This window comes from Diceros bicornis, chromosome 7 (assembly GCF_020826845.1).
Source record: "Diceros bicornis minor isolate mBicDic1 chromosome 7, mDicBic1.mat.cur, whole genome shotgun sequence".
NCBI lineage: Eukaryota > Metazoa > Chordata > Mammalia > Perissodactyla > Rhinocerotidae > Diceros > Diceros bicornis.
In genome coordinates this window covers 43,881,304-43,906,792 of record NC_080746.1, presented here as the reverse complement: position 1 = coordinate 43,906,792, position 25,489 = coordinate 43,881,304, and the positions used below count along the sequence as shown (strand labels likewise).

Sequence of the window (25,489 nt, the reverse complement as noted above, 5' to 3'; positions counted from 1 at the left end):
CTGGAAGAGTTAGATAAAAAAATAGAAATTTTAACATTTATTGACACTAAAATTACTGTTTTAAGATGTGTATGACAAGAATTAGCCCCAGAGAAAGAATTCCTCAAAACAAAACAAAGCTTTCTTATACATGTATGATGAAGCCCTAATTTCATTCCTACCTACAGAAGCAAAAATTACCTATGTTTAACGCTTAACATTTGAACATCAACTGGAATTTAAAATAGGCAAGGAAGCTGATCTAGACTGGCAGACCTATCTGGAAAGATCTTTCTTCTTTTGAAAAATCTTCCACCTGTTTTACTAAAATTAGATGTATTAATATAATCATATAAATTATGGTTAGTAAAGAGTCGGTATTGCACATCAAGCCTGTACTAGCTCAAGTTTCTTTTTGCAAGTTCTTGTGTTACGTTTATTACAAAGGTATCTTAACAATTCTTTTTAATTTAGAACATGTTACCAAGATGTACTGGTTATTGAATATGCCTTCAAAGCTAAATCTGTAGGAACATTGCACTTTTTCCACATCTTTTTCTGACTCACCTTCCTTCCACAGAAGAGAGAAGAAAGAATTCCAAGGAGAGAAAGAAATTTCTATAAGTAATATGTATATGGGCATTCAATGCTAGATGGTTTAATGTACTTGATTGCTACTGGTGAATCAGAGCAAAAAATGACAGTAGCGTCTATCATGTTATGTTGCATCATGCAAAATTTTAACAAAGGCAAGATAAATCATGCCACTGGTTTCAGCAATGTGTTATATTTGATAGCAATTGATAGATGCCTAACAAAACAAAGTCACTAAATTGTAAAAAGGAAAGTAGATTTTTCCTCTGAGCCAAGAATGTAATGGCCAGGGAGCATAAGCTGATAGGATCACAGAGCATAGTCCCAATAGTGACTTTAAACTCAATAATTCCCTATCAAGACCCAGAACACCAGATAGTGTGATAATAATAATCTTGATTCTGAACTTAAATTCGAATAACTAATGAAATATTTCCTGTTGTATAGAAAGTAAAATACAGGTTTCCTGTTCAGGAATATGACTACACTTTCAATGTCTCAAGCATAAATCAAAGTGTGACAAAAGAGAAAAAATGTATATCTCGGTGACCACTTTGGTCTCAAAGTGCAAATTAAACAAATCACCTTAAGAGGCTAAAAACTAGGAAAAATTGTGCTAGGAAAAAAAGTAAATAAAAATAATAGAGGCCAAAATGTTGAAAAAGGAAAAAAGCTATCAGTCTATATATCCCTTTATAATTTATAGTAATGATATTTTCCTCATTACTATGCAATTGTAATAGATTAAATAAATTGGAGATGAAAAGGACCAATTAAATAATTGTGTCTAATGCATGCCAAGGGAGGGCAGATTTCCCTAGACAGAGGAAAAAGGAAGAAAGAAAAATATAAAAATAGATACTATATCAACATATGCACAAGGTTCATTCAGTATAAAGTCTACAGACATCAAGTAGAGGTATTAGCATCAGTAGTGAGAGAGATTAGATATTGACACAAAGTACCCGTATCAATACAGAGTCCCGTACTATATTTTCAAACATCTAATACATTTGCCTGGGGCTTTTCTAAATCAAAGCTACTCTATTTATACTCACATAGAAAAAGTAATCTGAGTTTCAATGAATTTTTAATTTTGTTCAATCTTGCATTTGTTCAACCAAAAACAATTTAAAGAGGACCAAGGCTATCAGCCTCACAGTGAGCAAGTGCAGCTCCTCGCTAGGGAGTTCTTGAATCTGCCATAAAAATCAACAGTCTGCATCTAATAGTTTTCTTTTAATTTGAACATTGAAAAGTGAATCATCACATCAAATATTCTTCAAGGCCTCTTTGGTTTCCAGATTAAACATGTAATGTGACCTGTCATCTGGCCACATTCTCTGCATTTCCATTTTAAATAATCATAAATAAGAAAACCTTGCTACTCTTTGGCATGACACAGCTGTTTGATTCAGCTGAGTTTCAAAGTCTTATAAATTGCACTCATTCCTTCTTTAGAGTCTTGGTTCATCTCAAAGATTTTCAGCTGAAAGATTCTTTATTGTATTCAAATCTTGTCCCATATGAGTTGTTTCTGTTACTCAGTTTATGAAGAGTCTTAGAAATTGAATTGGGTCCACAGCAAAAAACACCAACTGTTTTCCTGGGAAAAGAGAGGGAGAAAATGGAAAATCAGGTGGAAAATTTGGCAGAACATGACAAGAAGTATGCCTTATGAGCATGTTTAAGGTATTGGCAAAGTTAATTTCTTGCCTTGCGTATTGAAAATAATTTTCCAATTATTCCAAAACGTAAGTGACCACCAGGAACATATTTTATTTACCTCATGATTTTTATACTAGAAACCAGGATAATTCAAAGGATGTAACTATGAGCACACATTTGCCTATTATCAGGCAAACAGTGAGCAGTATGCCTTAGCCTTTTCATTACAAGCCATTGGTGAGGGCAGAAACCAAATCAAGAGCAGCAATTAATAGATGTCCATCCACAGTGGACCATGCCAATTTTTCTTTCTTTCTTTTTTGTTTTTTGGTGAGGAAGATTAGCCCTGAGCTAACATCTGTTGCCAATCCTCCTCTTTTTGCTGAGGAAGTTTGGCCTTGGGCTAACATCGGTGCCCATCTTCCTCCACATGCCCCATATGTAATGTGGGATGTCTACCACAGCATGGCTTGATAAGCAGTGTGTCAGTGATCCCAGGATTCAAACCTGTGAACCTCAGGCCACCGAAATGGAGCATGCAAACTTAACCACTATGCCACTGGGCCCGCCCCCAATTCTTCTTTTATTAGATGTTTTACATACATATTTTCTAAAGATCCCATGGATTTTCATGGACAGTGATGAATAAGAGAAAGAAAAGCTATTACCAATTTGAAAGGATAATTTTAAGAGACTAATTTATATTCACATTAAAACAAAAAGCATATTAATATGAATACATTTTCTTTTTTATTTATGCACTGCAATAATTGTAACAAATTCCAAGCAGGTTTTATTATTTGATAACATAAAATTTTAGTAGATAAATTATACATATCCCTAACAAATAGACTAAATAAATCCCAGGAAATGACTAGTATTTCACATTGATCTTCTCCCAAAGTTTGTAGATTTGCATTGAATTCTTCCTAGGATATCAAAATGATTAACAATTCATATATCTTGGACAAATACAGCATGTACTCCTTATGTGAGAATAACTGGTGCTAAAAAAAAAGACAGTGAATCCATTTAAATGTGTACCAAAAATTTATAACAAACAGTGAAGAAATGGTTTTATTAAAACTTTTCACCTTGAAAAATGAAACAAAGAACTATGAAAAGAGAATTTTTACTTGTAGCCATAACAGAGTAATGAGGACTAGATTTACCCTCTTGCGTTAAAAAAACTAGGAAAAAACAAATAATATATGAAAGAAATATTTTAAAATACTGGACAATACTGCACAGCACAAAACTGTGATCCCTGAGAAAAGAGAAAAAACAAGGTGAGTCCAGCAACTGTCTCTGCTTTTGCCTGGAGGAAATCTACAGGCTGCAGCACAGAGGAGACAAATTCATGCAGAGATTGGTGGTCTCACTGAGCTGAAGATACAAAGAATGGAGTTCATGAAGGCCAAAGCAGCTAGACTTTGTGGAGCAAAATATGTAATGGAAGAGACCACAGAAAGAAGCTCTGGAGATCTGTGGAGGAGTATCCTCAAGTCCTTGGCTGAGAACTACTCTTCTCATGTGTGAGAGGAAACCACATGAATCTGGATAAAGAATTACCAGGGAGCAATAGGTCAAACAATTCTCAGAGTTTACCCAAGATTCTGAATAGATCATATTCCCACACGCCAGAATGGAAAGATCCATATATAATACACGGGCAATACCTTCTTGGAAAGGAATCACCTTGTTTGCAAGGGGTAGGGATGATGTTGGTAAAATTAGCCTTAGACTGAAGGCTGCTCTGGACCTATACTAACAAAGCTTAAAAGCAAGCCTTGAAAGGTCAAACTAAACCCAAGTAACAAAACTTCATGTCAGAAACAAGTCCAACAATGTTGAAAAAAATAAATTAAATTTGGCATTTAGTATCTAAAATTCAAAATGCATACCATTCAATTAAAAATTACCAGAAATGTATGGAGCAAGAAATTATGAACTATAACTAGAAGTGTTGTGGGCTAAATTGCGTCCCCCCAAAATTCATAGGTTAAAACTCTAACCCCCAGGACCTCAGAATTTGGCTATATTCGGAGATAGGGCCTTTAAAGACAGGATTAAGTAAAAACGAGTCTGTTGGAGTGGATTCTATTTCAATTTGACTAGTGTCCTTATAAGAGGATGTAATTTGGACACACAAAGAGACACCAGAGGTGCACACGCACAGAGAAAAAACCAACCATGTGAAGACCCAGCAAGACGGTGGTCATCTGCAAGCCAAGGAGGGAAGTCTCAGAGGAAACCAACACTGCTGGCATCTTAATCTTAGACTTTCAGCTTCCAGAACCGTGAGAAAATAAATTTCGGTTGTTTAATCCACCCAGTCTGTGGCATTTTGTTATGGAAGTCCTAACAAACTAATACAAGGAGAAAGATCAGTCAACAGAAACAGGCCCAGAATGACAGAAATGATGAAATTATCAGGCACAGTCATTGAAACAGTGATGAGAAACATGCTTCATATGTTCAAAGATAAGCATCAACATGATGAGAAGAGAAATAGAAGATTTTTTAAAGGCATAAATGGAAATTCTAGAGATTAAATGCAGTATTTAAAATGGTAAACATACTGTTGGGTTAACAGAAGAATAGGCACTACAGAAGAAAAGATAAGTAAACTTGAGGACATAACACTAGAATCTATCCAAATGGAAGCACACAGAACAAAAACTAAAATGAACAAAGTCTCAAGGACCTGTGGGACAACATTAACTACTTTAACATACATGTAATCATAATCCCAACAAGAAAGAAGACAGAAGGGAAAGAGAAAAAACATTTGAACAAATAACTGTCAAAATTTTTACAAATTTGATGAAAACAAATACATAGATCTGAGGATCTATTGAACCCCAAGAAGAATACACACAAAGAAAACCATATAAGGCAACTTATAATCAAACTCTGAAAACCAGAGAGACACAAAGAGAAAAACATAAAAGCAGCCAGAGGGGGAAAAAAGACACATTACAAATAATAAACAGAAAATGAAAGATGGACTTCTCGTCACAACTTTGCAAGTCAGAGGGCAGTGAAGTGACATCTTCAAAGTGCTGAAAGACAAAAGAAAATGTCAACTATTCTATACCAAGCAAATTCTATACTAAACAAAAATAACTTTCAAAAATGAAGACGGAATATAAACTTTCCAAACAAAAGGTGAGAGAATTCATCGCCAGCAAACAAGCACTATAAGGTATATTAAAGAAAATTCTTCAGGAAGGAGAATGAAATCAGATGGAAATTTGAATCTACCCAAAGGAATGAAGACCACCAAAATGGTAAACCTGTGAATAATTATAATGTATATTTTGTCTAATTTTTAATCTCTTTAAAACATAATTGGTGTTTAAAACAAAGGTAATAACAATGCATTATGAGGTTTATAGCATATGTAGAAGAAAGATGAATAAGAACAACAGCCAAAGAGATGCAGAGGGAATGGAAGTACATGGAGTGGTATAATACTATGTGAAGTATACTTTGATAAGCTAATGATATACACCGTAAACCTAGAACAATGTTTCTCTGATTTCAGCCTCACCAGAATCACCTCAGGGACCACAGACCACAGATAGCTGGGCCCCATCCCTAGAGCTTCTGATTCAGCAGATCTTGAGTAGGACTCACAAATTTCCTTTTCTAACAAGTTCCCAGGTGATGCTGATCCAAGGAATGCAGTTTGGGAACCAATGCCTTAAAGAAATCACTAAAAGCGAACTAAAAAACAAACAGAGGGATATGGCTAATATGCCAACACAGGAGGAAAAAATGCAATCATAAAAAAATACTCAACCCAAAAGAAGGTAAATAAAGAAAAGAAAAAAAAAAAGAGTGAGATAAATAGCAGTAGTAAACTGCTGGATTTAAACCCAACCAAAGGGTGCCAAGAATACTCAATGAGGGAAAGATAGCCTCTTCAATAAATGCTGCTGGGAAAACTGGATATTCACAAGCAAAACAATGAAACTAGACCCCTAGCTTACACCACTCACAAAAATAAACTCAGAAAGAATTAAAGACTTAACTGTAAGATTTGAAACCATCAAACTTCTAGAAGTAAACATAGAGACTACATCAAATTAAAAAACTTCTGCATAGCAAAAGAAAGAATCAGCAAAATGAAAAAGCAATCTAAAGAATGGGAGAAAATATTTGCAAACTACATATCTGATAAGGAGTTAATAGCCAAAATATATAAAGAACTCATACAACTCAACAGCAAAAAAATAAAAATAAAAAAAAATCCAATTAAAAAAATGAGCAAAGGATCTGAATAGATATTTTTCCAAAAAAGACATTCAAACGGTCAACAGGTACATAAAAAGGTGCTCAATATCACTAATCATCAGGGAAATGCAAATCAAAACCACATTGAGATATTACCTCATACCTGTCAGAATGGCTGTCATCAAAAAGACAAGAGATTTAAGTGCTGGCGATGACGTGGAAGAAAGGGAACCCATGTACACTATTGGTGGGAATGTAAATTGGTACAGTCACTATGGAAAACAGTATGGAGGTTCCTCAAAAAATTAAAAATAGAACTACCATATGATCCAGCAATCCCTCCTCTGGGTTTATATTCAAAGGAAATGAATCACTATCTTGAAGAGATATCTGCACTCCCATGTTCATTGCCAGCATTATTTAGAATAGTCAAGACATGAAAACAACCTTAGTGTCCGTCAATAGATGAATGGATAAAGAAAATGAATGGATAATGAATGTGTGGATGTGACACACACACACACACACACACACACACACGCTGAAATACCATTCAGCCATAAAAAAGAGAGAAATCCTGCCATTTGCGGCACCATGGATGAACCTTGAGGGCATTATGCTAAGTGAAATAAATCAGACAGAGAAAGACAAATACTGTATGATCTCACTTACATGTGGAATCTAAAAAACCAGACTTATAGAAACAGAGAATAGATGCGTGGTGGGGAGGTAGGGAATGGATGAAGGTTGACCAATGGTTGCAAAATTCTAGTTAAAAGAATAAGTTCTGGGATGTAATGTACAGCATGGTGACTATAGTTAACAATACTGTATTGTATATTTGAAATTTGCTAAGAGAGTAGATCTTAAAAGTTCTCATCACACACACACACAAATTGTAATTATGTGAGGTGATAAATTTGTTAACTAATCGTATTGTGAAAGTCATTTTGCAATATATACATAAATCATATCATTACATTGCTCACATTAAACTTACACAATATTATATGTCAATTATATCTCAATAAAGTTGGAAAAAACCAATATTTTCTAATTCATGTAACAATAAAATATATTTTGTAATGAATAAAATGTAATAATAAAATGTAAATAGTTTAAATAATAGAACTAAACCCTACAACTAAAAATCTCCAATATACATGAAACTAAACCTGATAGAACTATAAAGACAGATAAATCTAGAATTATGGTTGATCATTTCAACACTCTTCTCTCACCAACTGATAGAACAAGTAGACAGAAAATCGGTTCGTGTATTGAAGACTTGAATACCACCATCAACCAACTGGAACTAATTGATTTTTATAGAGTGCTGTACCCAAAAACAATGGAATAGAAATTCTTTTTGAGTGTACGTGGAACATTCATCAAGACAGACCATGTTCTGGGCAATAAAACAGGTCCTGATTAATTTTAAAGGACTGAAATCACAAGGAGTATTTTGTCTTAACAAAACCCAATAGAACTAGACATCGAGAACAAAAAGATATCTGTAAAATCCCCACATACTGGAAATTAAACAACATATTTCTAAATAACCAATGGGTCAAAGAAGAAATCACCTGGAAAATTAAAAAACATTTTGAACTATATAAAAATGAAAACAAAACATCAAAATTTGTGGGATATAGCTAAAGAGGTATTTAGAGGGAAATTTATAGTATTAAACACTTTTAGTAGAAAAGAGCAAAGTTCTGACATCAATGACCTAAGGTTCCACCTTGAGAAACTAGTAAAATAAAAGCTAATTAAACCCAAAATGAGCAGAAGGAAGAAAATAATAAGTATGAAAATAAATTATCTTATACTTAACAAAACTTAGATTATTAAAATCAGAGCTAGACACAATGGATTACTTAAATTGAATAAAATCGAACTACTGAACTTATACCACCCAAAAAAATAGTGTGGTTTTCATTAAAATGAAAAGATAATGAGTCATTTTGTCTGTTTGTATACATTCTCTGTCAACACTGCATTATGACAATAGGATACCATTATTTTCTTTCTTGGCTTTCATAAGGCAATTATAGAGATAGTTGTTCAAATTTTGCAGATTTCCTAAAGGCTTCTCTTAAATACTTCATAATGAAATCATTACTTTTAAAGCACCCATATATCATTATTATTATTTTTTTTACATTTTGTTTTTCAATTGTTGGCTAACTCTAAGAGATCTTTGTGTAATTTGAGGAGTTCCCCAATGTCACTTTCACTAACTTAATGAAATCCTATAACTTTTTCAAGATTTACAATTAATCTTTGCAATCCATTTGCACTAAATTTGCATTAGGTTGCTACAACCCAACAATCATGTAGAGATTTATCTACAAAAACTTTGTTGAGCTGGGTAGAGATAGACTTAAATGCTAAGCAGAAAACATTGTTTGGGGCAGATGTTGGGAACCAGTTCCATAAATGTTCAGTATATTTGTGCGTATTTTCCTATTATACCAATACTCATTTTTCCACGCAGATTTGTAAGTGTGGGATCTCATATGATGAGAGGTTGTTCACTTTTGAGATATTATTCACTCCTTGTATTGCAGTGAATGACTTGACATGGGGACACAGGAGCAAATGCGAGAGACCAAACCTAGGTGTTATTCATCTGTATTGCTTTTAAAACTTCATGAGGCAGCAAAATACAGATACGGTCTCAGATGTTACACCCAACCCCAGAGTAGTCCTTCTCCGCTCCAAAGTCCGCATACAGTTAATTCTTTATTGCTCCCTTTGCATAATGAGTAAATTCAACTAGATTAAGGTATGATACACATTTTTATTATAAATAACAGGAAACTGGATTTTGCTTAGGCGTAATAAATAATTTTCTGATATGTTATTAAATACGGAATTGCTTATAGAGTAAGATTTAGAATATCTCTTTATGTTTTTGAAAAATTAGCTATTGATGCTTTTAGTACATTAGAGTTAACATTCTGCTGCAACATACATAGTAACCATGACAATTTCTTGCAACACCTCACTGTCCCCAAGAAGGACATGGTAAAATAAGATTGCCACTCATTCTATGTGTGACAATCCTCTACTGTAAAGCACATTGAACTTTATAATTAGAAGACATAGGTTCATGTGTGAATTCTGACTCATTAACCATAGTTTTATACAAATCATTATCTTTTGGGGTCCTAGCTTCTTCATTTCTAAAATAATGACGAAAGCAGGGTGACTTAAAAAGCTCTCTCACTTTCCTTGATCATGTAATACCATCATAAAATTCATTTTCTGAATTTAAAAAAACCACGCAAGGAAGGAACCACTCTCATATACACATGCACAGTAAATCGAGTATAAATTGATTTAGCCTTTCAGTTTTGGTAGGACTGTATCTAAATATGCACACCCTTTGAGCCAGCAATTCCATTTCCAACCTATTGCAATACCCTCACAAGAGCATGAGAAAGTGCAAAGATAATTACTACAGCACTGTTTGTAAGAGTAAAGGACTAGAGGTAACCTAAATATCCACTATTTTTTTCTGGTTAATGAACCCTTAAAATGTTGATCCACTCTTTTCCTAAGTATGCTACATAAAAATCCTCTTAAAATAACGCATTTTAGATGTCTGCCCAGAGCAAACACGCAATGCGAAAGTGTTGTACAAAATGTCAACAGTAGATGGCGCACATTTGCTCTTCTTAAACCAGCTTTGTTGTTTAAAAAAATGACCAACTACTCAAATAAACAGGAAAAATTCCTCTAAATCATGAACAGTATAACAAATGAGAATTCTTAAGAACTAACAAGAGAAACCAATAATCCCAATCTAATTTCTTGTAAATGATCCTACACTGTTTTGGAGTTTGGTGTCAGAATTGAGCAAAAAAAAAAAGCTATCAAATTTCAGCACTATACTATGAAAACTAATAAAAGAACGCTTGTCAGAGGTCAGCGGAATGCCATGAAAGAGGAAATGTTTGTGGTGCACAGCAAGACCCAGGTGAGTATAATAAGATTATCCCATCGAAGATGCATGATATTGGAAAAAGATGGGACAGGAATATCACAGGAAATTTTAAAAATTAAATCTTCAATTTATGTACATTCTTGTTCCAAAAGGATGTTTAGCTTAGCAACAGAAGTATGCAAATGTAAAAATATACTGAATTTTGATAAAATTCAGCAGGTTAAATAGGATAGAAACACAAGTTCAAGTAGGAAAAAGAATGACGTAAAATTTCCAACTGCTAATGAAAACTTGTTTGTGTATCTTTACATTATAGGAGGTTGGTACCAAGAAACTATGATATTTAGATTCCATCAGATATGTTTAAAAGAGTTATATTAATTTTAATATGTCAACATCTGAAATACGCTAGAAATTATAGCCTTTGCAACTACTGAAACTTATGATGTAACTATTCCGATGCCAACTTTAAAATGTGTGGGTGGGTATATGGTTTTCAAAATGCTTTTAGAATTCTTGTATAAGTTGACAGAAGACAAATGGACTGGCCAGTCTGTGCCCTAAAATGAATGCTTTCCTTCAATCTCTTCAGATCATAGACACATAGTCCATAATGCTAAGGTTCTTCATAGAATTATAGTCGTGCCCCACATAAGAACATTTCAATGAACGACAACACATATGACATTGGTTCCGTAAGATTAGTACCATATAGCCTAAGCATGTAGTAGGCTATACCATCTAGGTTTGTGTAAGTACACTCCATGGTGGTCACACAGTGAACATTGCCTAACGATGCATTTCTCAGAACGTATCCTCATCGTTAAGCAACGCATGATCACATAGCTTCCAAAAAAAAAAAAATTATGTTTGGAAATATTCCTGCTTAGAGACTGCATATTACAACTAAGAGTTTTTAAAAATGTATTCATTCTGGTAAAAAGGTTAAAAAATATGATTTTTTTAAGTGCCGTCATTAGCAGAACTATTTGTAGAGCTCCCTTGTTTGGCAACATGATTTTGAAAAAATTTTCCAATGATCACCTGATATATACACTGGAATGTGGAGGAATGAATACCCATTTTAATATGGGTCTATGCAAATTTAAAAGTAGGTAGTAGAATCTAGTTCATAAATACTTTATAGACTTTCTAAGCCAAATTTTAACTATTTGGCACTACAGATATGTGAGGTGGTCCCCGCTTTGCTTCCTCCTTTGAGAGTGATAATTGAGTGTTTAAGTGACTTTGTAATTTGTAAACCCATTACTAATTCATCTTTAAAAACTTCATGTAATGACTTGGGAATATTTTAATTTGATCATTAACCACATGTCAAATTTTCTGAGAAATAGTACTTACCCTCGGTTACATTTTGCTATTTCATCAAACAGAAGTTTCCACCGAGGACGTCCAATAAAAAGCCTTGAATTCAGTGCTTGATATTTTTCTCCAATTATCTTCTGCCAAAAAGAAAGCACTTATATTTCATATGACACAAAGTTGGACAAATACCTCATTTCTCTAACGTCATTTCTGCTGGTGCTGTGGCTTCCTACCAAATTGCTGTGATATAAAGAATATAAGTATAGAATGGCAACCTATTAAGTACGGTCATTTAGAAGCATCATTTCCTTCCTCTTTTCCTTTAAAATCCATTACCTTCTTGAATGTCGTTATTACAAATGGCTGATTTTCCCAGACTGCAGTGAGTTGCTTCATTTTTAAACAACTTCAAAGAATGCATTCTAATTGCCTACTCTCAAGAAAGGATGCCGCACATAAACTTTATTGAAGTGTTTTCGCACTGCAAATACAGTTGTCATATTTTGGCTCATTATATGAGTAAAATACCACAAATTATGATAACAAATTTGAGAAAATTATCCTAGACAAGACAGACTATAACAGAAGAGCTCCAAATCTTGGGTCTACCAACAAATAACTTCTAATGGACTAGTGTTTGCAATGAACAGAATATTAGATCTGAATTGGCAGCAAAGAGTCAGAGTGAAGGGAGAAAAAAGGGGAAAGTGCCTGAGTCCCAGGCAGACAAACTGAGAACGAAATGTAATTTATGCTCCGTACCTTAATTACAGTAATACCATGAGGAATAATGATATTGACTTGCTTCATGAGAGCAGTAAAATGAAATATTTTTTACATACCAAGTAGGGTAAAAACTCCAACTAGCAAAAATAGGGTTAGATTAGTTTTGAAGTAACTCACCAGCATTCATTTTTTGTATTCAAAGTATGATAGAAAATGTATGATGGAAAATGCTAAAATAAAACTTGTGAAAGCATTCATGCCCAGATTTATATACCTATACAGCTCTTCAATCTTGTCTGTAAACATCAGTTTCTTCATCTATAATATGAGGATAGCAACAGCATCTACCTCCCAAATCTGTTCAGCGTCTATCCCAGTGTCTAACACAGTAAGTAAATAATGAGTGATGGCTATGACTATTTTTTTTCAGTTTCCTTTGAAGGGAAATAAGCTTAACTGTGTATGACCTTATCTTCTCTCTCCTCATAAAACCTCCCCTCCATGAACACAACCACAGGACTGTTTACTTATGGCCTGATCTCTAGAGGTAAAGCACTTGAGGCGACAGTGAAGAGGAGAGAGATGAACTCAGAAGGTCCGCTCCAGCTCGCTGTGAGGAGGACAAATGAAAGGCATAATACGGTTGACTTCAAGGACAATGAGTTTTCTGGACACGTTCCAAAAGAGGTCTTCCTCTGGGAAACTGCTCTTCAAACCACCTGCAGAAATTTTCTTCCAGCACAGCCCCTACAGTAAATCTTCTATCATCAAGAGGCTTGTTAAATTTACAATAACATCCAACCACATACCTGTATCCCATCTGTTTGACTGAGGTACAACTGGATGTTGATATAGTCAGGTCTGTTCTCTTGCCAAAACTGAGAGGACATAAAAGTAAATAGACATTAAAATTCTTTCTGTACACTCAGACTTTCTCCTCTTCTAACATATGATTCTAGAATTTGTTAAGATGTATCTTGTCTAATCACAGTCAACATCTACAAGTAAATGTATATATATATATACACAAACACACACATATATGTGCCATATACATGGCAGATTCTAGCATTAACAACCTGTCACTTACCATTATAATCAGGTATGATAGTGGCGGTGGAAGGGAATAATTGTCTTTCATCTTTATAGATCAAAATCTAGCATTCTAAATACTACACTAATATTCCCCTAAAGCCTTCTCACATATTCATTATTTTATTCTCCAAAAGTCCCTAAATTTTACCTAAGAGTTCACTCATAAAGAACATGATTTTCTAAAAAGAAAGTCAATAGTGATATACAATATGCATGCTAGAAATCACAAAAAACAAAACAAAAACAAACAAACAAAAGGCACTATTCCTGTTCCTGCCTTCCTCCTCCTCAGCACTGGTTTCCTTTGTATAAAAACATGAGGCAGGGGGCTGGCCGGGTGGTGTAGTGGTTGAATTTGTGCCTTCTGCTTCGGCAGCCCAGGGTTTGCCGGTTCGGATCCTGGGCGTGGACATACTCACTGCTCATCAAGCCATGCTGAGGCAGCATCCATATAGAAGAGCTACAACTCTACAACTATGTACTGGGGCTTTGGGGAGAAAAAAGAGGAAGATTGGCAACAGATGTTAATGCACGGCCAATCTTTCTTTAAAAAAATAAAAATAAACAAAAAAAAGGAATGGAGTTCTGAGGATCTCTTCTTAAATAAATTAAAAAAAATGTATAAGGCAGGAAATACATTTGCCAAAATAAAACAGTCTGCAAAAAAATCTCGAACATTCCAATATCTTGAAAAATAAACTAACTGAAAAAAATATCATCTGAGGGAAAATAAATTCAACAAAGAGGATAAAAAGGTTTTTGTTGTCCTCGTATGTTTCCTTTTTCCAGAAGATAAAAATGAATCTACTAATGATTGGCCATGCTCAGACTGAATCTTTGACTTCTTAAATCTACATTTTTAAAAATATTCTTCTTCTTAAGGCCTCCTTTTGCCACTCTGAAATAAAGAGAAGCTGAAAGACAAGGAAAAGGCATCAAAAGTAGAGAAGAGAAAGAAAGGAACACAGCAGCCATGGTGTGCTCTTTGGAGAATAGAGATGAGTGTCTGATGTGTGGATCCTGAGGAAAGGCTTAGAAGAGACCAGCACTTCTTCAATAGTCAAACTATTCCCTGAGCATGGATAGGCACAGTGGGTCTGCTTGAGATGGTAAGACTTTGCTGGACCTTGTTGCAGCAAAAGGATCAATTGATTTCAAGTATTGTTTCTATATAATGTGAAAGTAATGATTTTTTTAAAATAGATATATTGGGACTCAAAGTAGAAGTTTTAGGAATGCAGAAGAAGTCATTTTGCAAACAGGGGGTGATTAAGTAGGGCTTCATCACCCCTCTGGCACCCCTGACAATGGTAGAGGCACCTGGCAAGTAACTGAGAGGCTGTTTGTATTGCCATTACTGCCTAGCCCTGAGATTTCTCGAGTTATTCAACTTATCTAGGCCTCAGTTTCTTCATCATGACAACGGTTGGGTTGAATGACATTATCTCACAGGTCTCTTCCAGATCTAAAATTATACATGTTCTAACAGGTGGTAACTCTGAATTTCAAAATCCCAATAAAAACATTTACTTTACAAGTGGTAAATGATGATTCTCAGTACCCATAATATTATTAATAGAGAATCATTAATTACATTCCATCCAATAGCTGTCTAAATGCCAAATTCATTTTAAGGCCCTTTCTGAATTGAATCAGGGTTTATGAAATTTAACTGAGAAGAAATTGATGAATTTCCAGGCGCCAGTAATGGATAGTATCTCACAAAACACATGGTTTGTGTTGACTCTTCTCTTAAATGTCTACCAAGAGTCTGCTTTGAGATCAGCCCAATGACTCCTGCATCAATAACTAGTGTTTGGTGTCCATAGCCCCCAGAGAAGACGATGCAAATTTAAACAATGTTTTTAATGATTTCAATGTTCCATTTTAACTCATCTCTCACTGAAGACAAGCAATAACATCCACTAAAAGAACAATTTTCTCCAAGTGAAAGAGCAGTGAAAAAACAAATAAATCAATCAACACAATCTTGCAAATAGATGAGGATGGTAGTATCATGCACAAAGATTATGTTTTTCATTTTTATTTCTTCTGCCTATCACTCATCCTTATTTCTCTCACAAATAAAAAATAACAGGATGTGAGTCCTGGAAGGAATTTTACAGATCACTAATAGGAATGATAGCAATCATTTAGTAAATACATTCAATATGATAGATACTTGAGACATGGTAAAGCTAAATCTCACATCAGGCTCTAGCTGCTGTTATCCTCATTTACAAATTGAAAGTGCAAATAAGGTTTATTTATCCAAGGTCTCACAGCTAGTATGAGGTAGAGCCACTGTTCCATTGTAAGTAACAGACTCCAAACGCCTGACGGAGCCCTGGTCCCTCATTGTGATTTTCCCAATGTGACCCACAGAGGTGAAGTGATTTGAAGCAAGTCATGTAATTAGTTACTGCAGAGCCGGTCCCAGATCACCTGAGACCTGGCCCTGCACTCTTTTCTTAAATCACCGGGTTGGACAATCTGGCCAAGCAAGAGCCACCTAAGGTGCTACTTTTGTAATCATATCAGATAGTCTGACACCAAGATAGAGTGGCTAAGGAGCTAGAGAGCTACGCCCTAGGCATTCTAGAATGATGTGAAAGAACTTACAGTTGGAACAAGATTGAAAGACTGTACATTTTCATTTGGTTTTCAAAAATACTTTCACCTACCCCCAAAGAGAATGTATGTAAAGTCACTACGCTTTATTGCTATTGGTCTCTCTCTTTCTCACTTTCTCTCTCTCTCTCTCTCTCACACACACACACACACACACACACACACTCTGAATGTGGTAACACAGTTGCAAACAAAGAAAATAATAAAAGTCTTTTCTTTTTAATATCCACCTTGGAGGCACAATAGAAGGAGCAGTGTTCATCCTGCTGATGTGAAAAATCAAAACAAATACGCAGAGGTGTGTGTGGAAGATAGTCGTCACCACATTGTTTACACTAGTTTTAAGCTTTTATATTATTTATTCTATGGAATCCTAAGGGTAAAGCACATCCATCAAAAAACTTGAAAAGGAATGAAAACATAAATCTTAAGATTCAACTCCTTTGTAGGTCCAGCCACTTACATTCTTTTCTTTTCTTTAGTTCTTTCCTTCTCTGCTACTTGTCTTATAAAGCATCTATTATTCCAATATGCCTTTCCAAATCTTGCATCCAATTATAGCCTTTTATTTAAAAAAATGTATAGGTTCTATATATAAGCTCAAGAAAAATTTTTAAAAATTAGAAAAATGAGCAAAGGTAGAATTAGGAAATCCCAGGAGTAATAAAAGTGGTCGATAATCATAAAAAGAGAGATTCAATCTCACTAGCATTCAGGGGAAAATACAATGAGATCCCACTGTTTAAGAGATTGGTAGAAATTTAAAAGATTGGTAATATATTGTTTTGGAATAAATTTCTCTCATAATATTTGGTGGAAATGTAAATTGTTTTAGTTTCTTTTGGGGGTATATATTTGCCAGTATATATTAAAAATTTAAATTTATTCACAACCTCCTCATCACCTCCAACTCAGACAGTCCAGTCTCAGGCATCAACCTAGAAAAAATATTCACAAATTTGAGAGTGGTGATTTTGCTCTTCTTGAAAGTTTTTCCTCCCTTCGCCTCAAGGACAGATGTCCCTCTTGGTTCCCTAGTACCTCACTGGCCACTCTGACCAATCTCCTTTGTTGGTTATTACTCATCTTCTGCTCCTCTGGAAATCGCAGTACCCCAGTGCTTGGTATTTTCACACATACTCCCAAGATGATCTACAGTCATATCAGTGTGCTCAGATCCTTTCAATGGCTACTCATCTCTCCCTTTTTTTCTCTCCTGATTCAGCAGGCCCTTGGTGGGTCCCAGGAATCTGCACTTATTTTTTATTGTGGTAAAATATACATAACAAAATTTACTATTTTAACCATTGTAAGTGTACAGTTCAGTAACATTACTTACATTCACATTTTTGTGCAACCATCACCACCATCCATCTCCAGAACTTTTTCATCTTTCTAAACTGAAATTCTGTATCCACTAGACATTAACTCCTCATTCACTCTCCCCACCAGCCCCTTGCAACTACCATTCTACTTTCTCTTTCTAGGAGTTAGACTACTCTAGGTACCTCATATAAGTGGAATCACACAATATTTGTCCTTTTGTGTCTAGTTACATAGTAATAAGTTAAAAAAAATAAGCAATTTGCAGAATGATACAAATAGCATGACTGAATTTATTGAACACTCATGAGTTACATCTGGTTACACAGATTAGGTGGGAATTTTGCTTTACCTGAATTATTTGAAAAATTTGCATCAAAGATGCATATGTGTATTACTTGTATAACTTGAAAAAATAAAGATAGATATATTAATAAATAAATAAAAGGTTAGCTGTAGGATAGAAGAAAATGCTTGCTTTCATTTCTGTAAAAAATAAAACTTAGAATTTGAGATTTTTGAAATTCTGCATACTGTGCCAGAAGTCTGGTGATGATCCATTTGGAATGTTAAAGGTGGAGATAAGAGATAAGAGCTACTAGAACAAAGGATGGAAGGTGTAGTAGCAATTGTCTACGGATATTTTCCTCCATCTGTCCTCTGTCACCACCTCATATGCATACATTTGCATATATCATACGCATACATCTGCATATATCATACGCATACATCACCAGATATATACATACATCACCAACCATAGGCATACATTTCTATGTTAAAATGTGTCGTAGATATATGTGCAGACTCACAGATATCAAGATCTGAAAAGATGTGTACCAAATTATTAACAGATGTTATCTCTGTTTTTTTCTTCCTTATTTCTTAACTGCATATTTTCTGGTTTATTCTATAGCAAGCATTTATCACTTTTGTAATTTGAAAGAAAATAGCTATTTTTTTAAAATTAAAAAAACTGCAAAAGTAAAAACAAACCTAATTTTACCTTGTTATGCAACATGCAGAGTAAGTCTGCAAACCAGCTGAAGGATTGGATGTCTCTGCACACCCAAATAAAATATAGTCTTCTAAGCTTGTACGGTTTCCAGTCATCCCTTTAAAATTAAAATTACATGATAGTTTTTACGATGGCAAAAAAATTTTAAGAATCCCTGTATGCTTGAAAATTTGCTTCTCGTTAGTAAGCAACCAATAGCAAAACCAGTTATTTGCATTCTAGTAGCTGACATAGCACTTACTATAACTCCCAAATGAATTTAAAATGCAGTATATTGACTCAAAGCCATGATACACTCCATGAATTTAGTGTTTATGCTTGTGAATATTATATGCACATCACCCATTTCCAGCTGAAGGCAATAAACGAAACTCCTGGATCAGAATAATACCAGCTCTGCATCTCAGAAAACAAGGTCTCTATTTGCAGTGAACTTCTATCACTCAAGCAGGGCTCCAGTGGTCATCTGTCTTGCTCTGGCTTCCAGGCAAACTGAGCCAAAACCAGAAAGTTGGTTGTTTATCCCCTTCTTAATAATCATTAAAGAAAGAGATTTCACAACCACCTACTATGTAATGCATTCCAGTAACTCACAATTCCAAGTCTGGATTCCTATTTATAATTATGAGGTAGGCTTGAGGTTAAGAAAATATTCTTCCCCTTTCTTAACCTTAGGTGTCCAAATAACTTGCAATATGTTTTCAAAAACAAATCAGTTCTGGCTTAGAATATGGTTATTTTTTTCTGAACCTCCCCCAAATCCCCAATTTATATCAAGTATTTAACATTTAAATAAAATATTATTTAAACATATCACTTCAACATATTATTTCTTTTTTTTACTCCATAAAACAGACTTTTAATGCAAATTGTGTCTTTTTGAAAAGTGAATGGAATAGACTTGAGAATAACTTCCTACTGTCATTTGTTTGTGTTTTCATGACAATTAATATTCATCAATTAATTTTTTCTTACAATCTCATATAATCGAAATAGTATTTCCGGGTTAAGCAATCTTACCTTGGAAATTTCTACTCTTCAATCTGTTATAAATTTGCTGAATAAAAGACCAAGGAATGATGTGCTCATCTGTCATTTCCTCAGAAAAGCTTTGCCTGACCACAATTCTACAATAACCCTGGCCCTTTATTTCTATATCCCATTAATCTCTCTTTTTTTCACCATAGTTCTAATATTTTCTAAAATAATGCCATTTATGAATTTCTCACAGATTTATTTTTTACCTGCCCCATTTGAATGTAAGCTTTTGAAGGACAGGGAGTCTGTTTCACTCACTGCTGTCTTACCAGACAGAACCTTTAAGATCAATTGGCACCTAGGTGCCCAAAAATATTTGTTGACTGAATAAATGAGTAGTGCCACTTACCACTGATGAGGAAGTAGAAAAATAGAGGCTGGCGGAATGATTTTAATAGAGGAAAAGGACAGAGGAATGCATAATTGTGATAGTGACACATATTATAAGAGAGCACGCTGAAAGCCATAGAACACATATTGAGAATCACTGAATTATTCCCTTCATCAATCAGTAAATGGAGTTCCTTGAACAACAAGTAGAATTCTGTAAGGAGTTACTTCATACTGAAAGAGAGATGTCTGAAATATTGGCAGTTCTCTATCTGGACTAATAAAATGGATCAAAATGACATACAGCAGGGTGTTGAGTATTGACGCAAATGGAGTTACTCCAATGCCTCCGGCCACGCAGAGGCTAACCTCATAGTTCAGTGATTCCTCAAATGGACTTCCAAAGGGACCGTCAATGTATAGCCTGTGGAGAAGGCAGACAAAGGTGGGAAAAATTAAAATAAGTTAAATTAATTTTCTATAACGTAGCAAAAACACCGAATCCAATTTGTAGGCTTTGCGACGGCTAAGGTCTTATTTCAATGTTTCTCATAGTGAAAAGCCTAAAGGAACAAGAAATGTTGTCTATGAACTGTCAATATTAAAGCAAGTACATCTGTTTCTAACCATGCCTTTTTTGAGGGAAACATTAATAAAAAATATAGAGAAATGTATATAGGACCATGACAGATAGCTAAGGACAGGTTAAAGCTCTGATCATATTACTATATACGACTAAATTAAAATATCAATTGTTTTACTGTGTCTAAATTCAATAAACAATGTTCTCTTCAATGGCAAATTCACTAGCAGAAATATTTTCTGAAACATTTACTATCTGAACAGAAAAGAAATAGGAAGAAAGAAAAGAAACTAACACAGTTCCTCTTGCCCTAGTTAGGTTTACTAGCATAGAAACAGCTGGAGAATAATCTCAAAGGAATCTCTAATTACTCTACTTGTGATTGTATATTCAAATGTGCATGTATGTGTGAGGGTGCGTGTGTGTGAAATCCTTATTAACTACAACAAAACTTGCTAATTGTTCACTCGACATTCATCATGCCATTCTTTCTTAGTAACAAAACATTAATTTTATTCGGGGAAGCGAAGTGCCCAGACAAAATATTACATTTCCCAGACTCCTTTGCGTCTATTTGGCTACGTGACTATGTTCTGGCTAAGGGTGTAAATGGAAGTGCATTTGGAACAACTGGAAGGCTCCTTGAAGGAAGGTGTCTCAGTTGAAAGTTGCATCTCTTTATCCCTCCTCCTTTCTTTCCTCCTTTCTGGTGCCTGAAATGTTGACTTGACAGTCTAAATACTTATCATTGATGGCTGTAAAATTACCATATTCTCTATGGACTGCCTAGTTCCAAATATCTCTATGTCAAAGAAAAATAAACACTTACATATGTAAGACACTGACATTTTAAAACTTTTTTCTGTTATAAAAAAAAGTAACTTTTTTCAAAAATAGTAACTGTCCAAAAAATCACATTTGTGTAGTCAGTCTTATGATATACATGTCTTTATTGTTAGAAGCTCCTGCAACAGTAGGTCACTTAAGATTCGGCATCTGTGGGTCTACCAGTTAAGTGTTTGGTAAATGTTTGTTAAATGAATTAATGAATGGACAGTCTTTTGACTGCTGAACTCTATGGCATGTGGTCTGTGTGATACACTACTAGTCATTGCCAATATCTGGTTTCCTTTTCTCCTGGGTATAGTAGGCTATACTTCCTGGGATTTTCGCGGTTATATTGAGCCATATGTCTAATTCTGACCACTGGGCTGTGAGCGGGAGCAACACTTGTTACTTCTGGAATGAGGCAGGGAAAAACTTTCCCTTCGACAGGAACTAAAACCCATGAGTTGAACCAGAAGACTAAAGCAACTGAATCCCTGAACTATCACTTGAAGGAAGCTGTCTTGGAAAGCCACTGGACCCACAGAAGACACTGTATGAGTAAGAAACAAATCTGTTGTGTGTTTCATCACATTTTCAGGAATATTTCAAGGTTAACTAGTTACTGCAGCAGAAATTAGACCATCATGACTACTACGTGTACATTATATACTTAAATCCTGAAGGGAAACTTGCAAGAGTGCTTCTTAAAAAAAATACTATATCTAATAGAAAAGCTCCTTATTGTAACTCAAGGAAAAATAACCAAAGTTTAAATGCTTAAGGTAGTTTTCTACACGTAGCAGAAATTCAGAAAATACTGGTAGATCATATACTCACAATATGCTTAATTCTCGTTACATCCATTTCATTCACATTTTACAGCTTATTCATTCAACAAACATGTACCATGTGCCAACTATTTCTGTGATACAATTTTGGACTCGAAGATAAACATACCACCATATCTATCCTAACAGAGCTTTTGCATCTTCATATGAACACCACATTAAATGGATTGCAGCATGAAAGAGTTACCATAATGCACTGATCTTTTTAAAGACCATCTTAAAATTCTAAAGACCATCGTAAAAAACATCAGTGATGAAGCTGGCAGATAATTTTAACATTTATTTAAAGAGTAGAATTTAGGATAGGATTCTTTGTGCTTGTCTAAAGGTGTTTAGTTTCTCAACTAAAATTCTACAATGCTTTTATAAAGATATTTCCACTGAACAGAAAAAGAATAACCTTAAAACAAAGCTACTAGTAGAAGATATTTGAAAGTTAATGATACAATATATTGGGTTCTTGACAGAAATCTCAGAATATTAGTGGCTCAAAAACAACATGCCAGGCCTTTAACATGCCAAAGTACCATAATAATCTCCAACCAGGGGAGATACAATACTTTGTAAACATATTTCACCACAAATTCTTTTTCTCCACAAAATATCGGCTAAGATTTTAAAGAACAGAGAACAATTTAGGAAATGTAGACCTAGAATCAAGAAAAACAAAGCATTCTTATTTAAAAGACTATTTCCCTTGTAACGTTTCACAAAGGATAACTAGCTATAAGAGAAATTGTAAAAATTATTTTAAAGATCAAATAAATGGGGGGACAGAATTAATGTGCTTTTATTTGATTCAACGTATAATAATGGAAGGTGTACTATGAGTAAGGCCCACTATTACCTGCTGCAGCAAAGAAAGAAAAAAAGAGAGAAATGAGTAATTGCAATGTCTGTCCTCAAGGTGGTTACAGAGAGGGAAGTGACTAGGAAAACACACACAAGTATAAAAGTACAAAGCACAATTTGAGAAGTAACTTAAGTGTGTCATATATCCATATTACACACACACTGTGCTTTGTAATGTTCACATATCATCTGTCATAATCTTAACACTTTAAGAGGTAGGTACAGGGGCCGGCCCGGTGGTGCAGTGGTTAAATTCACTTGCTCCGCTTTGGTGGCCTGGGGTTCCCCGGTTTGGATCCTGGGCGTGGACCTACACACCGCTCATCAAGCCATGCTGTGGTGGCATCCCACATACAAAATAGAGGAAGATTGGCACAGATGTTAGCTCAGGGACAATATTCCTCACCAAAATAATAATAATAATAATAATATTCTTAACACTTTAAGAGAGAGGTACAGTATTATTATTCCCATTTAACAAATGAGGAACCTGAGACCATAAGATGTGCCATGAGCAGTCTGAAGTTCCACACCTCAAGATGGAATATTGGGGTGGCGTGGAGGAGAGGGCAGGGGGATGAGTAAAAGGCAAGGAAAGATAGACAAGGGTCCAGTCCTTGATAAAAACCTGTTAGGTCCTGCATCACAGTCACAGATCTAAATATATCTTTCTGCCCAGAAATAAAATGTGCTTTCGTGATAGCAATTGGTTACATGTGAGAATCATCTGGAACTAACCCTGCTTGCACACAAGCAGGAAAGAAAGAGCACCATTGCTACACAGCTGCTGTGTTTGAGCAGCCGTGGGCTCCATCATGCAGGTGATAAAAGTGAAGAAACGTATACAGATGCTTTGCTAACGATAGTTTTTGCAGTGATAGGAAAACAAGGCCACTATTCTCAGCAAAAGCTAGACGGGGTCAAATGTTGCAGTTGTTCAGTGGTGTTCAGGTTTTATAGCCACGCACTTACAACTTCTTAAAAAACACTTTTATTATGGAGATTCCAGCATGGGCAGGGGTGGGGGGGGTAGCTTTGTTGTTACAATTCTAAAATTCTCTATCCCCAATTTCTCTGCGATCATAAAACCAATGCTTAACTACACATTTTGATAAATGCAAGTTTCTTAGGAATTAAAATGTCACATTATAAAAGAATAGACTTTACTCAATAAATATATTTTTTAATAAATAAACGAAGGATATGAAGTGCTAGTCTAAGACATAAGAGATCTTGTGATTATTAGCTGTCTCCAATGAATAAGTAGGCTATGAGAGGACAGTGTATAAAGGTAAGAATCAATAAATATTTTTCTTAATAGTCATTTGGTGGATAACAACACTGAACAATTTTGTGGTGTTTTCAAGGTTACAAAACAAAAAAAAGATTACATTTATATCAAGTTCTGATTGATCTCAGAGCAATCCTGTGTCAGCAAAATTGGGCATTCCTGCACATATTTTATCTGGGTTGATGTGAAAAGAGATGTTACTTTTAATGAAGATTCAGAATATAACAAACCTTTGGGGCAGTGAGGTTTCTATAGGAAGTAACTGTCTTTGAACAAAACTAGACAGCCCAAAGATTATTTTTCTGACCAAAATAAATTTATATACCTAAAAAATAAATAAATAAAATTAAAAAAAAAATTTATAGACCTAACCTTTGTCTTTATGGAAAGACACTACAGTGTAAAACCATCAGGCTTTTCCTTGCCTATCCTGACAACAATGTAGCTATGAAATTGGTACAGGGCTATGTGCTTTAGAAGAATTACTTATAATTATTAAATGAGAGTTAGATGGTATTATTGCATTTTATTGATTAGAAATCTGAGGCTATGGAAGTTTAAATATTTGCACAATAAGTGGCTTATGTGTATCATTAGAATAAACTCCATTTCTGCTTTCTAAACCAAACAAACCAAAACTGGTTTTGATTTTTGATTTTATGATAGCGTGTCTTTCACTTCTAGAAGCTTTACTGGCCCTTTTTCAAGTGCCTTGAGAAATTTGATTGTCCCCTGTCTCTTGATCATTATTTTAATGGTTTGTTTTATTTATTTAGACATATTAAACATTTGCGTCATATTTTTTGAATATATGATTTCTACCAACACGTGCTCATGATGTTTTGTTTCCTCATTTGTTAAAAATAAGAGATCATATTCCTTGGTTCCTTATGTCTAGGAATCCTTTGAGGATTAAAATGTGTCCCCCAAAAGAAGATTTTCATTTTCCTCTTCCAGGCAACAGGAAGATGCTATGAATCTAGAATCACTGTAAACTAAAATTTTGTCTCTGGGTTTACTGGGCTGTATGCATATTATGAATTCACTGTTCCAACCCAAATGAGATGGAGCTTGTGGTTACTAAGTATCAGGGGACATTTTTCCTTTTAATTCCTCTCAGAGAAAGGACAAAATAAGTCAATTATCCCCACTATCTCCTTCT

General features: G+C 34.7%; 1 protein-coding gene across 2 annotated transcripts in view; it reads right to left on the bottom strand.

The window, feature by feature from the left end:
* Positions 1 to 866: 866 nt before the first annotated feature.
* Positions 867 to 25,489, bottom strand: part of NOX4 (NADPH oxidase 4) — a 140,004-nt gene continuing 115,381 nt past the window's right edge. For both annotated transcript variants that reach the window (XM_058545435.1, XM_058545436.1), the window contains 5 exons: positions 20,230 to 20,349; positions 18,546 to 18,654; positions 13,300 to 13,368; positions 11,801 to 11,901; positions 867 to 2,179 (listed from right to left, as the gene is read on the bottom strand). In XM_058545435.1, the coding sequence (XP_058401418.1) occupies positions 2,059 to 2,179; positions 11,801 to 11,901; positions 13,300 to 13,368; positions 18,546 to 18,654; positions 20,230 to 20,349 (520 nt within the window). In that variant the 3' untranslated portion in view covers positions 867 to 2,058. The remainder of the gene's footprint in view (positions 2,180 to 11,800; positions 11,902 to 13,299; positions 13,369 to 18,545; positions 18,655 to 20,229; positions 20,350 to 25,489) is intronic.